Genomic DNA, 20,156 nt, shown 5'->3' with positions numbered 1-20,156 from the left:
CCAGGGCCAACCGCACCAGCATATGGTCTCACAAGGGGTCTGAGGATCTCATCTCGGTACCTAATGGCAGTCAGGCTACCTCTGGCGAGCACATGGAGGGCTGTGCGGCCCCCCAAAGAAATGCCACCCCACACCATGACTGACCCACAGCCAAACCGGTCATGCTGGAGGATGTTGCAGGCAGCAGAACGTTCTCCATGGCGTCTCTAGACTCTGTCATGTCTGTCACATGTGCTCAGTGTAAACCTGCTTTCATCTGTGAAGTGCACAGGGCGCCAGTGGCGAATTTGCCAATCTTGGTGTTCTCTGGCAAATGCCAAACGTCCTGCACGGTGTTGGGCTGTAAGCACAACCCCCACCTGTGGACGTCGGGCCCTCATACCACCCATGGAGTCTGTTTCTGACCGTTTGAGCAGACACATGCACATTTGTGGCCTGCTGGAGGTCATTTTGCAGGGCTCTGGCAGTGCTCCTCCTGCTCTTCCTTGCACAAAGGCTGAGGTAGCAGTCCTGCTGCTGGGTTGTTGCCCTCCTACGGCCTCCTCCACGTCTCCTGATGTACTGGCCTGTCTCCTGGTAGCGCCTCCATGCTCTGGACACTACACTGACAGACACAGCAAACCTTCTTTCCACAGCTCGCATTGATGTGCCACCCTGGATGAGCTGCACTACCTGAGCCACTTGTGTGGGTTGTAGACTCCGTCTCATGCTACCACTAGAGTGAAAGCACCGCCAGCATTCAAAAGTGACCAAAACATCAGCCAGGAAGCATAGGAACTGAGAAGTGGTCTGTGGTCACCACCTGCAAAACCAGTCCTTTATTGGGGGTGTCTTGCTAATTGCCTATAATTTCCACCTGTTGTCTATTCCATTTCCACAACAGCATGTGAAATTTATTGTCAATCACTGTTGCTTCCTAAGTGGACAGTTTGATTTCACAGAAGTGTGATTGACTTGGAGTTACATTGTGTTGTTTAAGTGTTCCCTTTTATTTTTTTGAGCAGTGTATATACAGCTGTTCTGAAAGGCCCCAGAGTCTGCAACACCCCTAAGCAAGGGGCACCACCAAGCAAGCGGCACCATGAAGACCAAGGAGCTCTCCAAACAGGTCAGGGACAAAGTTGTGGAGAAGTACAGATCAGGGTTGGGTTATAAAAAAATATCTGAAACTTTGAACATCCCACGGAGCACCATTAAATCCATTATAAAAAAATTGAAAGAATATGGCACCACAACAAACCTGCCAAGAGAGGGCCGCCCACCAAAACTCACGGAGCAGGCAAGGAGGGCATTAATCAGAGAGGCAACAAAGAGACCAAAGATAACCATGAAGGAGCTGCAAAGCTCCACAGTGTAGATTGGAGTATCTGTCCATAGGACAACTTTAAGCCATACACTCCACAGAGCTGGGCTTTACGGAAGAGTGGCCAGAAAAAAGCCATTGCTTAAAGAAAAAACTAAGCAAACACGTTTGGTGTTTGCCAAAAGCCATGTGGGAGACTCCTCAAACATATGGAAGAAGGTACTCTGGTCAGATGAGACTAAAATTGACTCAATATTTGGCAATCAAGGAAAACGCTATGTCTGGCACAAACCCAACACCTCTCATCACCCTGAGAACACCATCCCCATGTTTTTCATCATCAGGGACTGGGAAACTGGTCAGAATTTGAAGGATAGCGCTAAATACAGGACAATTCTTGAGGGGAAACATGTTTCAGTCTTCCAGAGATTTGAGACTGGGATGGAGGTTCACCTTCCAGCAGGACAATGACCCTAAGCATACTGCTAAAGCAACACTCAAGTGGTTTAAGGGGAAACATTTAAATGTCTTGGAATGGCCTAGTCAAAGCCCAGACCTCAATCTAATTGAGAATCTGTGGTATGACTTAAAGATTGCTGTACACCAGCAGAACCCATCCAACTTGAATGAGCTGGAGCAGGTTTTGCCTTGAAGAATGGGCAAAAATCCCAGTGGCTAGATGTGCCAAGCTTATAGAGACATACTCCAAGAGACTTGCAGCTGCAATTGCTGCAAAAGGTGGCTCTACAAAGTATTGATTTTGGGGGGAATGAATAGTTATGCATGCTCAAGTTCTGTTTTTTTTGTCTTATTTCTTGTTTGTTTAACCAAAAAAAGTATTTTGCATCTTCAAAGTGGTAGGCATGTTGTGTAAATCAAATGATACAAATCCCCCAAAAATCCATTTTAATTCCAGGTTCTAAGGCAACAAAAAAAATGCCAAGGGGGTGTGAATACTTTCTTAAGCCAATGTATGTGAGAATGCTGTTCATTGACTACAGTTTAGCATTCAACACTATTGTTCCCTCCAAGCTTGACACCAAGCTCATAGCCATGTGTCTGGACACCACCCTCTGCAAATGGATCCTGGACTTCCTGACGGGCAGACCACAGGCTGTGAGGATTGGTAAACGGGAAAGACCACACCACCTCCACACTGTCTCTTAACACAGGGGGCCCCCCAGTGGTGTGTCCTCAGTCATCTGCTGTTCTCCCTGTTCACACAAGACTGCGTGGCTTTGCACGACACCAACTTCATCAAGTTTGCTGACAACACCACGGTTGTAGGCCTGATAACCAACAACGACGAGTCAGATTATAGGGAGGAGGTAAGTGAACTGGTATTGTAGTGTCATGATGACAACCTCTCCCTCAACGTCAGCAAAACAAAGGAGTTGCTGTTGACTTCAGGAAGCAGAGGAGGGAACATGCCCCGATCCACATCAACGTGACTGCAGTAGAGAGTGTCACGAGTTTTAACTTCCTCTGCATCCACATCACTGAGGACTTGTCATGGACCAACACCACCACCAGTCTTGTCAAGAGGGCGCAACAGCGTATCTACTTCCTAAGGTGGCTGAAGGAATTCGGCATGCCGCACTGGGTCCTCTCCATATACTACCGCTGCACCATCGAGAGCGTCCTGACCGGTTGCATCACGGCCTGGTACGGGAATTGTTCCGTCCACGACCGCAAAGCCCTCCAGCAGGGGATGAAGACAGCCCAGTACATCACTGGGGCCGGGTTCCCACCCATTCAGGACATTTACTCGAAACAGTGCCTGAGGAAGGCACGCAGCATCGTCAAGGATCCCACACACCCCAGCCACAAGCTGTTCACTCCCTTACCATCGGGCATACGGTATCGGAGCATGAGGTCTGATAGAAACTGTCTCTTTGCCTGTCGGTCTCTACAAGCCATCACAGACTGCTGAAGACTTGAACTGGACTGACCATCTGCTCTGATTCTCCGCACCTTAGCAAACATGCACGCACACACACACACATTGTACATTCATGCTACACACACATCACAACTGCTGCTACCGGACTCTTATTATACTGCTCAATTTATACACGTCCCCCCCGTCCCCCTTCCCCAATACGTGTCAATATTGGACTATAAATTGTGCCTTCCTGTATTATTCTGATGCTAAAATGTATCATTCTATTCTACTGCTGTTTACTATATGTTCTTATTCTTGTCTTATTATTTCTTATTGTTGTTGCATTTTGGAGAAGGAACATTCAAGTAAGCACTTCGTTGGATGATGTATATCATGCTTATCCCATACATATGACTAATAACACTTAAAACACACACACACACACACACACACACACACACACACACACACACACACACACACACACACACACACACACACACACACACACACACACACACACACACACACACACACACACACACACACACACACACACAAATCTGGGCAGCAGGTAGCCTAGCGGTTAAAAGCATTGTGCCAGTAACTGAAAGGTTGCTGGTTCAAATCCCTTCGCTGACTAGGTGAAAAATCTGATGTGCCCTCGAGCAAGGCACTTAACCCAAAATGTTCCTGTAAATTGCTCTGGATTAGAGTGTCTGCTAACGGACTAAAATGGAAGTATATTGAACAGATTGTGTACTCTTTTCAATGTGTGGAAAAATAAATATAGTACAGAAGCTCCAACATTACATTGAGAACGCTATTTTTATTGATAGTGACAACTTGCCTTTGTACTTTTATATTATATTTACTGTAGTATGCAATACATTGATGCAGGATACCTATGTTTAACCCGAGTAAAAAAGTTAATGGTGCAATTTTCTGCATTATTATGGTGATAAACATGATTGAATAGGTTATTTCCGGAAGGTTGTATTCTCTATCCTACAAAGGTTGCATAGTCATTTCAAATGTAATGAAAAGTGGAGACGCTAACTTTGGCAATGAAACATTTGAAGAATCAAGATCGAAAGGATATTGGAGCAGACGATTATTATCTATGCATCTTAAACTTTCAAACTGTACGATTATTTCTCACAAGTCCCTTGTGAGAATCCTAATTCCATCCTAGACAGTAATGGCATATTACTTCAATGACTTCCACACCATAACGTTCTCCCCTCAGAATCTATTTCCTAACATTGTATTATCAGTAAAGAGCCTAGGGTCATCATCTCTAGGCTCTTTTACCACCCTGTAAAGGGGTTCCCGTGAATTTGACAGTAGCTCGTGGCAAGTATTTATTTATTACAGTATCAAAGCAAGTACCGTGTAATGACACACAGTGCAACACCGTAAAATTGACTGTATTATACTCTAAAAAAGTAAATGCTCCTGTAATTGGAATGGATGGATGAAATTCGTTGAGAGGAGGGGTTTGTATTTCATAGTATTTTACTATAATTACAAGGGATTGGTGCAAGCAAGGTAAGGATTTGGTTGCTAGGTAAAGTGTTTACAAAGATGACACCATATTAATGAATATTTTGTGTTTTATATCACTTGCACTTCTAGAGGCCTTAAAGGTCCTGAACAGTCATTCTGATTCCAATGTAAAATAGCATTTTGAGTGACTAAAATATCACCTATAATATTTTTGGCGGATAGAAATGCTTTTCATTTTACAAAAAGCACTTTTTCTCTCATGGCTAACTACAAGGAAGTTTGAAAAGACAGGCTGATTGGGGAGGAGATTATAGTCATGAGCTAGCCTTGATTGATAGTTATTTGAAACACTTATGTCAAGCAACTTGGATGCAGTGAGCAGTGTTGCCGTAAAATCATCTCAAGCAAATGCGGTGATGTCACCCTATCCCCTTAATAATCGGGCATCCTGAATCCAAGTGTTTGACATGGGGGAGGGGACCAGTAACTTTATGATCGAACTTTATCAATGTAGAAGCAACAGTCATTTTTCATACTTTGGTCATTTTACTTCGATCTGGTTTCATCCAAAAGGTCAAAAAAATTTTTTTTTCCTAAATTCATTACAAGTTAAACTCTAAATAATGAACAATTCAAACAATAAGTAATCTATCCAACTTAAGTTAATCAAATCAAAACAAAAACAAACAGCAACAAAAAAACAAAAAAATGAATGCATTAAAATAAGAAAAATGGTAACAATCATCAGTCCATCACTTAGTCAGTAATGGTTGGTCTGGTGGGGTGGTTGAGATTGTGTTTGTGTTTTTGTTGGGAAAGGGGTGAAGTCTGGGTTGGAAGTTGCTGGATGGAGGTGGCAGTTGCTGGATGGAGGTGGCAGTTGTGGTTGGTTGGTGCTGTGTCCAGGGTTGGTGTTGGGCTAGGACCGGGAAAAACCTGGGTTGGTGTTGGTACCAGGGCTGGAAATCATGCTGGTACCTGGGCTGGAAAAGCAGGGGTTGGTGCTGGGTCTGGTGCTGGGACTGTGGGCCTGGGAGACACAGGAACCGGGAACAGGGGATGGGGCTGGTGCTGGGTTGGGATCTGTAGAGGGGAGGAAGGACAACCTGAGGAGGAAGCAGACACACAAGGGAGCCCTAGACCCAGAGGTCAATAATGGTGGTACTTCCCTGTGGCCTGCTCTCTTCTGGTGAAGGTGTGATATTTGGTCCATCCTCTGAGCCTCATCTGTGGATTGGTGCTGGGACTGGTGCTGACTCTACAGAGGGGAGGAAGGACAACCATCGGCCTGGGATGGTGTTGGTGGAGGGGGAGCGATGCAGCGGCAAGGCTGGATGCTGGAGGCTGGAAGACAGAGGGAGCAAACAGGGCCTAGACCCACCTGGCCATGGCGCACTCACAAACAGATGGTGGGTGTGTTCAGTACGAGTGCCTCCATGGTGGAAGTTCTCTGTACATACTTTGTGCCGTCTATAGGTGGATTCCCTAGTGGGGAGGCAACCATGAACAGCCATCTGAGGAAAGTCATTCTGTTTGGAGTGTGTTGTCAGGGTCATGATGATGGGCTATTGGGGGGGTCCAGGTCTGATCATTTCATTACAGATTTGGATGAAGGCCTCAGCAGGTTGTTTGTGTTGGGTGGTTCTTGGCTGTTCAAAGGTCTTGACATGCCTCCCCACTGACTACCTGGTGGCAACCTATACTGTCTTGGTGGTAGACTGGGGGATGCTGGGAAGGGTGAAGGCGGTTCGGAGGGTCTGGGGGGTCTGGACTGAGGCTGGCTGGCTTGCTGCTGTGTCGGGATCAAGGGTGGGGCCTAAGGGGGTGGATCTGGGTCGCTAAGGAGCATGGGGGAGGAGTCAGGGGCAGTAAGGGGGTATGGTAGGGGGGATCAAGGGCAGTTAGGGGTGGGAGTGGAGAATCAGTGACAGTAAGGGGAAGGGAGGAGTGATCAGAGGAAGTAATGGACTGTATGGCCTCTCTCGAAAACGGCTCCCCTTTGACCAGGGGTTTGGAGGGGGTGGAGGTAGCAATAAAGTTTATTTGTGGGGAGGGCTAAGGTGGAGGGGCCGCCAAGGGGTGGGGGCTGTTTCTGGGACGTCTTTGGTGATGACGGGTGGGGACTGTTTCTGAGACATCTTGGGTGGTGGGTTGGGTGGTGCCTGTGAAAAGATCTGGGTCTTTGTTGTTGTTGTCTGGTGGAGTGGGGTTAGTGGGTTTGGGATTTGGGTTAGTGGGGTTGGTAGCGTGTGCCCTTGCCCTGCCGGCTTAGGAACTGGGACAGTATGTGTATATATGTGTGTATATATATATGTGTATCTATATATATGTATATATATATATGTATATATGTGTGTGTGTGTGTGTGTGTGTGTGTGTATGTATAGATACAGTGGGGAGAACAAGTATTTGATACACTGCCGATTTTGCAGGTTTTCCTACTTACAAAGCATGTAGAGGTCTTTAATTTTTATCATAGGTACACTTCAACTGTGAGAGACGGAATCTAAAACAAAAATACAGAAAATCACATTGTATGATTTTAAAGTAATTAATTTGCATTTTATTGCATGACATAAGTATTTGATCACCTTTCAACCAGTAAGAATTCCGGCTCTCACAGACCTGTTAGTTTTTCTTTAAGAAGCCCTCCTGTTCTCCACTCATTACCTGTATTAACTGCACCTGTTTGAACTCGTTACCTGTATAAAAGACACCTGTCCACACACTCAATCAAAGACTCTAACCTATCCACAATGGCCAAGACCAGAGAGCTGTGTAAGGACATCAGGGATAAAATTGTAGACCTGCACAAGGCTGGGATGGGCTACAGGACAATAGGCAAGCAGCTTGGTGAGAAGGCAACAACTGTTGGCGCAATAATTAGGAAATGGAAGAAGTTCAAGATGACGGTCAATCACCCTCAGTCTGGGGCTCCATGCAAGATCTCACCTCGTGGGGCATCAATGATCATGAGGAAGGTGAGGGATCAGCCCAGAACTACACGGAAGGACCTGGTCAATGACCTGAAGGGGGCTGGGACAACAGTCTCAAAGAAAACCATTAGTAACACACTACGCCGTCATGGATTAAAATCCTGCAGCGCACGCAAGTTCCCACTGCTCAAGCCAGCGCATGTCCAGGCCCATCTGAAGTTTGCCAATGACCATCTGGATGATCCAGAGGGGGAATGGGAGAAGGTCATGTGGTCTGATGAGACAAAAATATAGCTTTTTGGTCTAAACTCCACTTGCCGTGTTTGGAGGAAGAAGAAGGATGAGTACAACCTCAAGAACACCATCCCAACCGTGAACAATGTAGGTGGAAACATCATTCTTTGGGGATGCTTTTCTGCAAAGGTGACAGGACGACTGCACCATATTGAGGGGAGGATGGATGGGGCCATGTATCGCGAGACCTTGGCCAACAACCTCCTTCCCTCAGTAAGAGAATTGAAGATGGGTCGTGGCTGGGTCTTCCAGCATGACAACGACCCGAAACACACAGCCAGGGCAACTAAGGAGTGGCTCCGTAAGAAGCATCTCAAGGTCCTGGAGTGGCCTAGCCAGTCTCCAGACCTGAACCCAATAGAAAATCTTTGGAGGGAGCTGAAAGTCTGTATTGCCCAGCGACAGCCCCGAAACCTGAAGGATCTGGAGAAGGTCTGTATGGAGGAGTGGGCCAAAATCCCTGCTGCAGTGTGTGCAAACCTGGTCAAGACCTACAGGAAACGTATGATCTCTGTAATTGCAAACAAAGGTTTCTGTATCAAGTATTAAGTTCTGCTTTTCTGATGTATCAAATACTTATGTCATGCAATAAAATGCAAATGAATTACTTAAAAATCATACAATGTGATTTTCTGGATTTTTGTTTTAGATTCCGTCTCTCACAGTTGAAGTGTACGTATGATCAAAATTACAGACCTCTACATGCTTTGTAAGTAGAAAAACCTGCAAAATCGGCAGTGTATCAAATACTTGTTCCCCCACTGTATATATATGTGTGTGTGTTATATCGATAACAGTCATCCATGAATTAATTACCTCATCAGTCTCATTCTGAACGTCGCATAATCCTTGAATCTGCAAGAACCCTAACCTTATTGATGAATCAGCAATACACAAATTGGCTTCATTATTTATTTACTAACTAAGTAAATAATAAAACAGAATACAAACGCACACGGTATAGGTTACTGATTTCTAACGTAATACAATGAAAACAGGTCCCTAGTGGACTGGACTAACAATAGCATGACTGCTTGGTTAGAGGAAGGAGGGGTTAGTAGAAAAGAGTGAAAGGGAGATACAGAGATTCAAACTATCGTTGTTACAATTGGAAACTTCGCTCACAGTAATCATAATACTTAGCACCCTAATCACCGCTCATTCGGATAAGAAATGCAATGTATATATTTACGCGTAGCTGTCCTTGATCGCCGTCTCTCTGAACCACTTTCTCAAAAAGGGTTTGAGTGTCCTATCCCACTTCGGTGAGACAAGAGAATGGAGTGTTCATTGATATATACACTTCAGATGTACCAACGGTTGTCTGAGAAGGATTGTCCTTCCCAACTTGTGTCTTTAGTCAAATGTTCTAGACTCTTTACATGTACAGCTGCAGACTGTTATGATAAGGTCTAGTGTGTGGTCTTCTCGTGTAGAGTTTTACCATTTCAAACGTATGGACTGGTCTGTAGAGTGTCAACCATTTTAAGCTGTGGGGCTTCCTGGTCTTTCTGGTCTAACCATTTTAAGCCGTGTAGCCACCGCTCCACGCTTCCTGGTCTAAAGGTTGATTTGTTTTTCAAGGCTTTTTATGCTCGGGTAAAAAGGGGCGTTCCATCATGCCGACACAATCTCTGATGGCACTTGCAGTGTGGCTAGTCACTGTGCATAGTTTATATGTAAAACTATTATATCATTAGAAGACTAAAATCACATTGCTATCTTCTCAAAAGTATTCTCATGGTTAATCATATTTCATACAACATTTACAGTGAGGGAAAAAAGTATTTGATCCCCTGCTGATTTTGTACGTTTGCCCACTGACAAAGAAATGATCAGTCTATAATTTTAATGGTAGGTTTATTTGAACAGTGAGGGACAGAATAAAAACAAAAAAATCCAGAAAAACGCATGTCAAAAATGTTATACAATGATTTGTATTTTAATGAGGGAAATAATTATTTGACCCCCTCTCAATCAGAAAGATTTCTGGCTCCCAGGTGTCTTTTTATACAGGTAACGAGCTGAGATTAGGTGCACACTCTTAAAGGGAGTGCTCCTAATCTCAGCTTGTTACCTGTATAAAAGACACCTGTCCACAGAAGCAATCAATCAATCAGATTCCAAACTCTCCACCATGGCCAAGACCAAAGAGCTATCCAAGGATGTCAGGGACAAGATTGTAGACCTACAAAAGGCTGGAATGGGCTACAAGACCATCGCCAAGCAGCTTGGTGAGAAGGTGACAACAGTTGGTACGATTATGCGCAAATGGAAGAAACACAACAGAACTTTCAATCTCCCTCGGCCTGGTGCTCCATGCATGATCTCACCTCGTGGAGTTGCAATGATCATGAGAACGGTGAGGAATCAGCCCAGAACTACACGGGAGGATCTTGTCAATGACCTCAAGGCAGTTGGGACCATAGTCACCAAGAAAACAATTGGTAACACATTACGCCGTGAAGGACTGAAATCCTGCAGCGCCCACAAGATCCCCCTGCTCAAGAAAGCACATATACAGGGCCGTCTGAAGTTTGCCAATGAACATCTGAATGATTCAGAGGAGAACTGGGTGAAAGTGTTGTGGTCAGATGAGACCAAAATCGAGCTCTTTGGCATCAACTCAACTCGCCGTGTTTGGAGGAGGAGGAATGCTGCCTATGACCCCAAGAACACCATCCCCACCGTCAAACATGGAGGTGGAAACATTATGCTTCGGGGGGGGGGGGGGTTTTCTGCTAAGGGGACAGGACAACTTCACTGCATCAAAGGGACGATGGACAGGGCCATGTACCGTCAAATCTTGGGTGAGAACCTCCTTCCCTCAGCCAGGGCATTGAAAATGGGTCGTGGATGGGTATTCCAGCATGACAATGACCCAAAACACACGGCCAAGGCAACAAAGGAGTGGCTCAAGAAGAAGCACATTAAGGTCCTGGAGTGGCCTAGCCAGTCAGCCTCGAAACCTTTATGACTTGGAGAAGATCTGCAAAGAGGAGTGGGACAAAACCCTCCTGAGATGTGTGCAAACCTGGTGGCCAACTACAAGAAACGTCTGACCTCTGTGATTGCCAGCAAGGGTTTTGCCACCAAGTACTAAGTCATGTTTTGCAGAGGGGTCAAATACTTATTTCCCTCATAAAAATGCAAATCAATTTATAACATTTTTGACATGCGTTTTTCTGGATTTTTTTGTTGTTATTCTGTCTCTCACTGTTCAAATAAACCTACCATTAAAATTAAAGACTGATCATGTCTTTGTCAGTGGGCAAACATACAAAATCAGCAGGGGATCAAATACTTTTTTCCCTCACTGTAGATGCAAACCTGATAACTGAAATGTGTACACTTTCAGAGTTAGTTATTTAGTCATACCATCCTCAATGACATCACAAAATAATAAATAATATGACATGATATTCTTTAGATCCCCACCAACCATTCCAAACACTTAGACGTCAGAAATAATGTTCCAATGTCCTATCTTTTAGAAATACATTAATTATTTCCCCGCACACAACATTTTCCCACAATGCACCATAATTTGCAGTAAAATGTTTCAGAGTAATTTACAGTGCAGTTATGTTTCTTCCATCGTCACTTGCATGTGTTATTTTAGAAATAACACATGCATGTCAAAAATCCAAAAAGTGTCTCCAAACAGTACAATATTAACACAGGTATTCTTCTTCCCCTGTCCAGGAATCATCAAGACTGCATAGTCATACAATACATTGGTAGCATTGCTATTCTGAATTTTTCTCCCCTTGTCCAGGATGGCCTTAGTACTGTACATTATGGCCTTAGCTGTATAGTACAGTACTAACATTGTTATTTATACATTACACTGAAAAAAATAAAGTGGTTGTTCTTCAGCTCTTAAGGTTTCTTGGATAACTCTTACCTGATAAAGAACCTTTTTAGTTAAGTGTGGGGTTCTTGGCAGGGTGGCATCTATGGTTCTTCAGAATTCTAAAATGTTTTTCAAATGTATGGAACCCCCTGCAGATGTGTCTCTTTCATAGCACACCGTAAATTGTCCAGTGTTAACTACTGTTGATTTTTCAGTAACATTTATTGTGTTGATTCAAGAGTTAACGCTGTAAAGAGTTAAATTAACACTCAGTGGTGTAAATGGAACCCCAGTGTTGGGGTTAATAACCAGAGTTTAACCAAAACCATGGCCATCATTATCATATTACCCAGTATTCTCTACTGTAGGTTGATTTTTACAATTGTTTGTTTCAAAATCGACACTGAACAAAAATATAAACGCAACATGTAAAGTGTTGGTCCCATGTTTCATGTGCACAAATTTGTTTACATCCCTGTTAGTAATCCATCCACCTGACAGGTCTGGCATATCAAAAAGCTGATTAAACAGCATGATCATTACACAGGTGCACCTTGTACTGGGGACAGTAAAAGGCCACTCTAAAATGTGCAATTTTGTCAAAAAACACAATACCACAGTTTTGAGGGAGCATACAATTGGCATGCTGACTGCAGGAATGTCCACCAGAGCTGTCGCCAGAGAATTTAATGTTCATTTCTCTACCATAAGCCACCTCCAATATCATTTTAGAGAATTTGGCATATACGTCCAAATGGCCTCACATCCGCAGACCACGTGTATGGCGTCATGTGGGTGAGAGGTTTGCTGATGTCAACGTTGTGAACAGAGTGCCCCATGGTGGCGCTGGGTTATGTAAGGGCAGGCATAAGCTACGGACAATGAACACAATTTGAATCCACAGAGATACCGTGAGATACCCATTGTTGTGCCATTCATCCGCCGCCATCACCTCATGTTTCAGCATGATAATGCATGGCCCCAAGACGCAAGGATCTGTACACAATTCCTGGAAGCTGTACATGTCCCAGTTCTTCTATGGCCTGCATACTCACCAGACATGTCACCCATTGAGCAGGTTTGGGATGCTCTGAATTGACGTATACAAAAGCATGTTCCAATTCCAGCCAATATCCAAGAACTTCGCACAGCCATTGAAGAGGAGTGGGACAACATTCCACCGGCCACAATCAACAGCCTGATCAACTCTATGCAAAAGAGATGTGCTGCATGAGGTAAATGGTGGTCACACCAGATACTGACTGGTTTTCTGATCCACACCCCTATCTTTTTATTTTAAGGTATCTATGACCAACATACCAATCTGTATACCCAGTCATGTGAAATCCATAGATTAGGGCCTAATTTATTTATTTCAATGGACTGATTTCCTTATATGAACTGTAACTCAGTAAAATTGTATGTTGGGTTTATTTTTGTTCAGTATATATTTTTGCATGTACATTGAATGATTAATTAATATTGTGCTACTCAAATATAAATAACATACATTTTTCTAAACTTATCCAAACTGTAACTTGGACTTATTGCACCCATTACTGAATTGGTTGTTTCAGTTTAGATGTTTAACCCAGGGGTGTCAAACTCATTCTATGGAGTGCCTAGTGTCTGCTGGTTTTTGTTTTTTCCTTTAAATTAAGACATAGACAATCAGGTGAGGGGAGTTCCTTACTAATCAGTGACCTTAATTAATTAAGTCCAAGGGGGGAGCGAAAAACCCGCAGACACTCAGCCCTCCGTGGAATGAGTTTGACACATGGTTTAACCCATTCATGTCCATAACGGAAATTTCTAATTTCCTTTAGTACACTTTTCTCCGAGCTTACTGATGGAAAAAAATTAAAATTAAATGTAATCGGACAAAGCGTTTTCTTTTTCTACAATGTGATTTTTTTATATGGAACTATATTTAGTCTTTCGACACATGGGGTTACAGTTTTTTACACAATTAACTTTGCATTTCATGAATCAAGTCATGTTCAAATGATCAGATCTTAATATTTGTTGTTATATAGATTGTCAGAACCAATAAAGAAATCCACACACACACAATCTTTCACACATACACATCCTGAGTACATTCAGTATAAGCACCATATATATATGAACCTATAAGTATAAGCATATGTTGGATATGTTCCAGGTTGCCTCTGAGAATAACATTGACGTACTGTATACACAGACATGGTGGCTGAGTTCATCAGGAACTGTATAGGGGATGCTGTTCCCACTATGACTATTAAAACCTACCCAAACAAAAACCATGGATAGATGGCAGCATTCGCGCAACCCTGAAAGCGCGAACCACTGCATTTAACCACGGAAAGGTGACTAGGAATATGGTTGAATACAAATAGTGTAGTTATTCCCTCCGTAAGGCAATCAAACAGGCAAAACGTCAGTACAGAGACAAAGTGGAGTCGCAATTTAACTGCTCAGACACGAGACGTACAGTGCTTTGCAAAAGTATTCATCCCCCTTGTCGTTTTTCCTATTTTGTTGCATACAACCTGTAATTTAAATAGATTTATATTTGGATTTCATGTAATGGACAAACACAAAATAGTCCAAATTGGTGAAGTGAAATAACTTGTTGTTTCAAAACATAAAAAAAAACAAATAACGGAAAAGTGGTGCGTGCATATGTATTCACCCCCTTTGCTACGAAGCCCCTAAATAAGATCTGATGCAACCAATTATCTTCAGAAGTCACATAATTAGTTAAACAAAGTCCACCTGTGTGCAATCTAAGTGTCACATGATCTGTCACATGATCTCAGTATATATACAGCTGTTCTGAAAGGCCCCAGAGTCTGCAACACCACTAAGCAAGGGGCACCACCAAGCAAGCGCCACCATGAAGACCAAAGTCCTCTCCTAATAGGTCAGGGACAAAGTTGTGGAGAAGTACAAATCAGGGTTGGGTTATAAAAAAATATCTGACACTTTGAACATCCCACGGAGCACCATTTAAATCCATTATAAAAAAAATAATATGGCACCACAACAAACCTGCCAAGAGAGGGCCGCCCACCAAAACTCACGGACCAGGCAAGGAAACACGTTTGATGTTCTCCAAAAGGAATGTAGGAGACTCCCCACAAATGGAATAAGGTACTCTGGTCTGATGAGACTAAAATTGAGTTTTTTGGCCATCAAGGAAAACGTTATGTCTGGCGCAAACCCAACTCCTCTCATCACCCCGAGAACACCATCCCCACAGTGAAGCATGGTGGTGGCAGCATCATGGTGTGGGGATGTTTTTCATTGGCAGGGACTGGGAAACTGGTCAGAATTGAAGGAATGATGGAAAGCACTAAATACAGGGAAATCTTTGAGGGGAAACCTTTTTCAGTCTTCCAGAGATTTGAGACTGGGATGGAGGTTCACCTTCCAGCAGGACAATGACCCTAAGCATACTGCTAAAGAAACACTTGAGTGGTTTAAGGGGAAACATTTAAATGTCTTGGAATTGCCTAGTCAAAGCCCAGACCTCAATCCAATTGAGAATCTATGGTATGACTTAAATATTGCTGTACACCAGCAGAACCCATCCAACTTGAAGGAGCTGGAGCAGTTTTGCCTTGAAGAATGGGCAAAAATCCCAGTGGCTAGATGTGCCAAGCTTATCGAGACATACACCAAGAGACTTGCAGCTGTAATTGCTGCAAAAGGTGGCTCTACAAAGTATTGACTTTGGGGGAGTGAATAGTTATGCACGCTCAGGTTTTCTGTTTTTTTTTGTCTTATTTCTTGTTTGTTTCACAAAAAATGTTTACATACTGCTTTACTCATTTCATATGTATATACTGTACTCTACTGTATTTTAGTCAATGCCACTCCGACATTGCTAGTCATAATATTTATATATTTCTTAATTCCATTATTTTACTTTTAGATTTGGGTGTATTGTTGTGAATTGTTTGACACTACTGCACTGTTGGAGCTAGGAACACAAGCATTTAGCTACACCCACAATAACATCTGCTAAATATGTGTATGTGACCAATAAAATGTGATTTGATTTATGTACAGCAAATCTAATATGTCAATGGCAAGTGAGGCCTGCTACAGCACTCTCCATCTTTCTCTCCATCTCTCACAAGCACACGTGTGTACACACATACCACAGATATCAATAAAACCTGCGTGTGTCTATGGTGTGTTTGTACACATGTAGTACTAAACATAGTACGATGCAAATGGCTGCAGTTAACAAACAACAACCAGTTGAATCATATATTTGGCATATTTGAGCTTAGAACAAGTCAAATAACAACACTATATGCCATTAAACAATTTAATTCTGGAATGAATTTCAAAATATATACAGTACCAGTCAAAAGTTTGTACACCTACTCATTCCAGGGTTTTTCTATATTTTTACTATTTTCTACATTGGAGAATAATAGTGAAGACATCACAACTATGAAATTACACGTATATCGAATCATGTAGTAACCAAAAAAGTGTTAAACAAATCAAAATATATTTTATATTTGACATTCTTCAAAGTAGCCACCCTTTGCCTTGATGACAGCTTTGCACACTCTTGGCATTCTCTCAACCAGCTTCATGAGGTAGTCACCTGGAATGCATTTCAATTAACAGGTGAGCCTTGTTAAAAGTTAATTTGTGGAATTTCTTTCCTTCTTAATACGTTTGAGCCAATCAGTTGTGTTGTGACAAGGTAGGGGTGGTATACAGAAGATAGCCCTATTTGGTAATAAAAGAAAAAATCCATATTATGGCAAGAACAGCTCAAATAAGCAAAGAGAAACGACAGTCCATCATTACTTTAAGACATGAAGGTCAGTCAATGCGGAACATTTCAAGAGGTTTTAAAGTTTCTTCAAGTGCAGTCGCAAAAACCATCAAGCACAATGATGAAACTGGCTCTCATGAAGACCGCCACAGGAATGGAAGACCCAGAGTTACCTCTGCTGCAGAGGATAAGTTCATTAGAGTTACCAGCCTCAGAAATTGCAGCCCAAATAAATGCTTCACAGAGTTCAAGTAAGAGACACATCTCAACATCAACTGTTCAGAGGAGACTGCATGAATCAGGCCTTCACGGTCGAATTGCTAAAAAGAAACCACTACTAAAGGACACCAATAAGAAGAAGATACTTGCTTGGGCTAACAAACATGATCATTGGACATTAGACTGGTGGAAATCTGTCCTTTGGTCTGATGAGTCCAGATTTGAGATTTTTGGTGCCAACCACCGTGTCTTTAAGACACAGAGTAGGTGAATGGATGATCTCCGCATGTATGGTTCCCACCGTGAAGCATGGAGGAAGAGGTTTGATATTGTGGGGGTGCTTTGCTGGTGACACTGTCTGTGATTTATTTAGAATTCAAGGCACACTTAACCAACATGGCTACCACAGCATTCTGCAGCGACATGCCATCCCATCTGGTTTGCGCTTAGTGGGACTATCATTTGTTTTTCAACAGGACAATGACCCAACACACCTCCAGGCTGTGTAAGGGCTATTTGACTAAGAAGGAGAGTGATGGAGTGCTGCATCAGATGACCTGGCCTCCACAATCCCCTGACCTTAACCCAATTGAGATGGCAAGCAGCCAACAAGTGCTCAGCATATGTGGGAACTCCTTCAAGACTGTTGGAAAAGCATTCCAGGTGAAGCTGGTTGAGAGAATGCCAAGAGTGTGCAAAGCTGTCATCAAGGCAAAGGGTGGCTATTTGAAGAATCTCAAATATAAAATATATTTTGATTTGTTTAACACTTTTTTGGTTACTACCTGATCCCATATGTGTTATTTCATAGTTTTGATGTCTTCACTATTATTCTAAAATGTAGAAAATAGTAAAAAAATAAAGAAAAACCCTGGAATGAGTAGGTGTCCAAACTTTTGACTTGTACTGTATGTTGAAATACCATTTTGAGATCATTTTAAACAATCTTAAAATGTCCATGTGGTGTCTCTAGACACTTGTACTATTTGACACCAAATTTCATTCACACCAAACCAAATTTGTTCAATGGCGCATTTTGATATTGTACTAAATATAGTACAAGGATGTGAATGGGTTACGGTATCTTAGTCTTCCCAACCCTGGAAGTCATTCTGAATGCTGATTGCGGGTGAATAAAAATTCAAAATGATGGATATCCCCATTCTGGCTGGATTCCAATAGAAATTATACATCACTTTGCAAGCCAGCATAATGTGACTTGCAGGCCTGATGAGGCCTGTAAACTATGAGTTTCAGCCCACTGTATTAGGGTAAAACTAGGCTCTCAAAAGAAGGCCTCATGAAATATATTGTCATTTAGTAGACACTCATATCTAGAGCAACTTACAGTAGTGAGTGCATACATTCTCATACTGGTCCCCCGTGGGAATCAAACCCACAACCCTGGCGTTGGAAGCTCCATGCTCTACCAACTGAGCCACACAGGTCTTGTATTGTCTTAAATAATTACATTTAAAATGACAACATATGCATCTAGGACCTGACTTGGTGAAGGTCATAGAATACAACAACCATGTCTCCATCACCAGCAAACACAGTCATGGGTAGTACTGCTAACTCTAAAATGCACAATGGCTTAAAACCCTACAGCAAGGCTTTTCAATTCAGATCCTCAAGGGCTGAAACATTTCTGGTTTGGGATTTTTGTGTGGTTTTTCAACGAACCATCCCATTTATGGTTCTTCAGAGACCCTCAAATGGTTCCCCAATGGAATGGCTCTCAAGAACCTTATTTGTTTCCAACTTGCAACTCTATTTTTAAGAGTGTAGTAACATTTGTATTATTCTATTATTTCTATTCTTCTTCCCCTGTCCAGGAGTCATCAGGACTGCCTTAGCCAACATGGACCGGGAGGCGAGGGAACACTATGCTGTAGTCATTCAAGCCAAAGACATGGCAGGATCAGTTGGAGGACTCTCTGGATCCACCACCATCAACATCACCCTCACCGACGTCAACGACAACCCTCCCAAGTTCCCGCAAAGTGAGTACTGTATAGACGCCAGGGCTGTCTTCAGCAGGCAAACGTTGTGGAACGTTCAGAGAGAAATAACAAACATGCCTCTCTGACGGGGAATAAGGAATCACGTCAGTTATATTTTTGGGAATTTCTATCAGCAACGTTTCACACCGTTTACTGAATGTCGCCCAGTTACTCCATAAAAAAGGCTTAACAGTATCTAAGAAATCGACTGTCTATTTCTGCTAAATACTAATTACTTTGTTTAATAAAACAGCAGTGCTTCTCAGATATGTCATGTGACTAGAACAATATCAGTTTGAGAGTGTTTTTAGCAGGCCAATTACAAATGGCGAGTCGAATAAAGAATCATAATACACTCCTCACTCAAATGGATTGAGCTTAATTACAGATATACTAAACATCTTTAATTGACTGTCAGTAGCTCCATCTTTAATAATTAACAGATGTTCAACATACATTAGTTAGATGAGTATAGCATTGAGTAAAACCTTACCAATTACGAATCCTGATTTGTATATATTTTTTATCTATTTTATGTAATAATAATCATATATTGATATGACATTTGATCTCAAAATGTATCTCATCAACTGCCATGTAGGCTGAATAAAGATGTAAGACCACTGAACATCAATAATGTAAAATTATAGTTCAATAATCATCTCTCATTTAGAGTCCAAGTTAAACTCAATGCTATTCAAGGGCCCTCAGACACATTTCAGCTCTAAATGTTGATTCAAGCAATCTGAGGTGATATCAAAAGGCATTTAGTAACAATTCCATGACCATCTGTGAAGTCAATTCAGGGTGACACAGCTAAAATACATTTGGACAATCAGCCACAAATATGGCACCAACTAGTGATGCTAAGCTGTTTCTTAGCCTTTGCCCCAAAAGCCACCCTATTCCCTATTTAGTACACTCTAAGGAATAGGGTGCCATTTGAAATGCAGACAATAATAATAATATGCCATTTAGCAGACGCTTTTATCCAAAGCGACTTACAGTCATGCGTGCATAATTTTTTTTGTGTATGGGTGGTCCCGGGGATCGAACCCTCTACCTTGGCGTTACAAGCGCCGTGCTCTACCAGCTGAGCTACAGAGGACCACAATGTCTGTATTGTTATGTTTATGATCCACAGAAAATTACCAGTTGTACGTCCCTGAGTCGGCCCAGGTGGGCAAGCCAGTTGGGAAGATAAAAGCCAATGACGAGGACCTTGGCGTCAATGCAGCGATCAAATACAGCATCATCAACTCAGAAGGAGCAGCCATGTTCTCCATCGCCACCGACAGAGACACCAGAGAGGGCATCATCAGCCTCAAGAAGGTACACAGAGTGAATTAATGAATAAATAAA

The 20,156-nt window shown here is 42.5% G+C and overlaps 1 protein-coding gene across 1 annotated transcript in view; it reads left to right on the top strand.

The window, feature by feature from the left end:
• The window catches only part of LOC311108905 (cadherin-18-like), a gene marked incomplete at both ends in the record, with an annotated part of 152,120 nt that overhangs the window by 81,308 nt on the left and 50,656 nt on the right, over positions 1-20,156 (top strand). The window contains 2 exons of the mRNA XM_084151696.1: positions 18,627-18,794; positions 19,939-20,126. Of these exons, the coding sequence (XP_084007822.1) occupies positions 18,627-18,794; positions 19,939-20,126 (356 nt within the window). The remainder of the gene's footprint in view (positions 1-18,626; positions 18,795-19,938; positions 20,127-20,156) is intronic.

This window comes from Coregonus lavaretus, assembly GCF_964263955.1.
Source record: "Coregonus lavaretus genome assembly, chromosome: 34".
Classification (NCBI taxonomy): domain Eukaryota; kingdom Metazoa; phylum Chordata; class Actinopteri; order Salmoniformes; family Salmonidae; genus Coregonus; species Coregonus lavaretus.
This window is presented reverse-complemented; position numbering and strand designations above follow the sequence as displayed.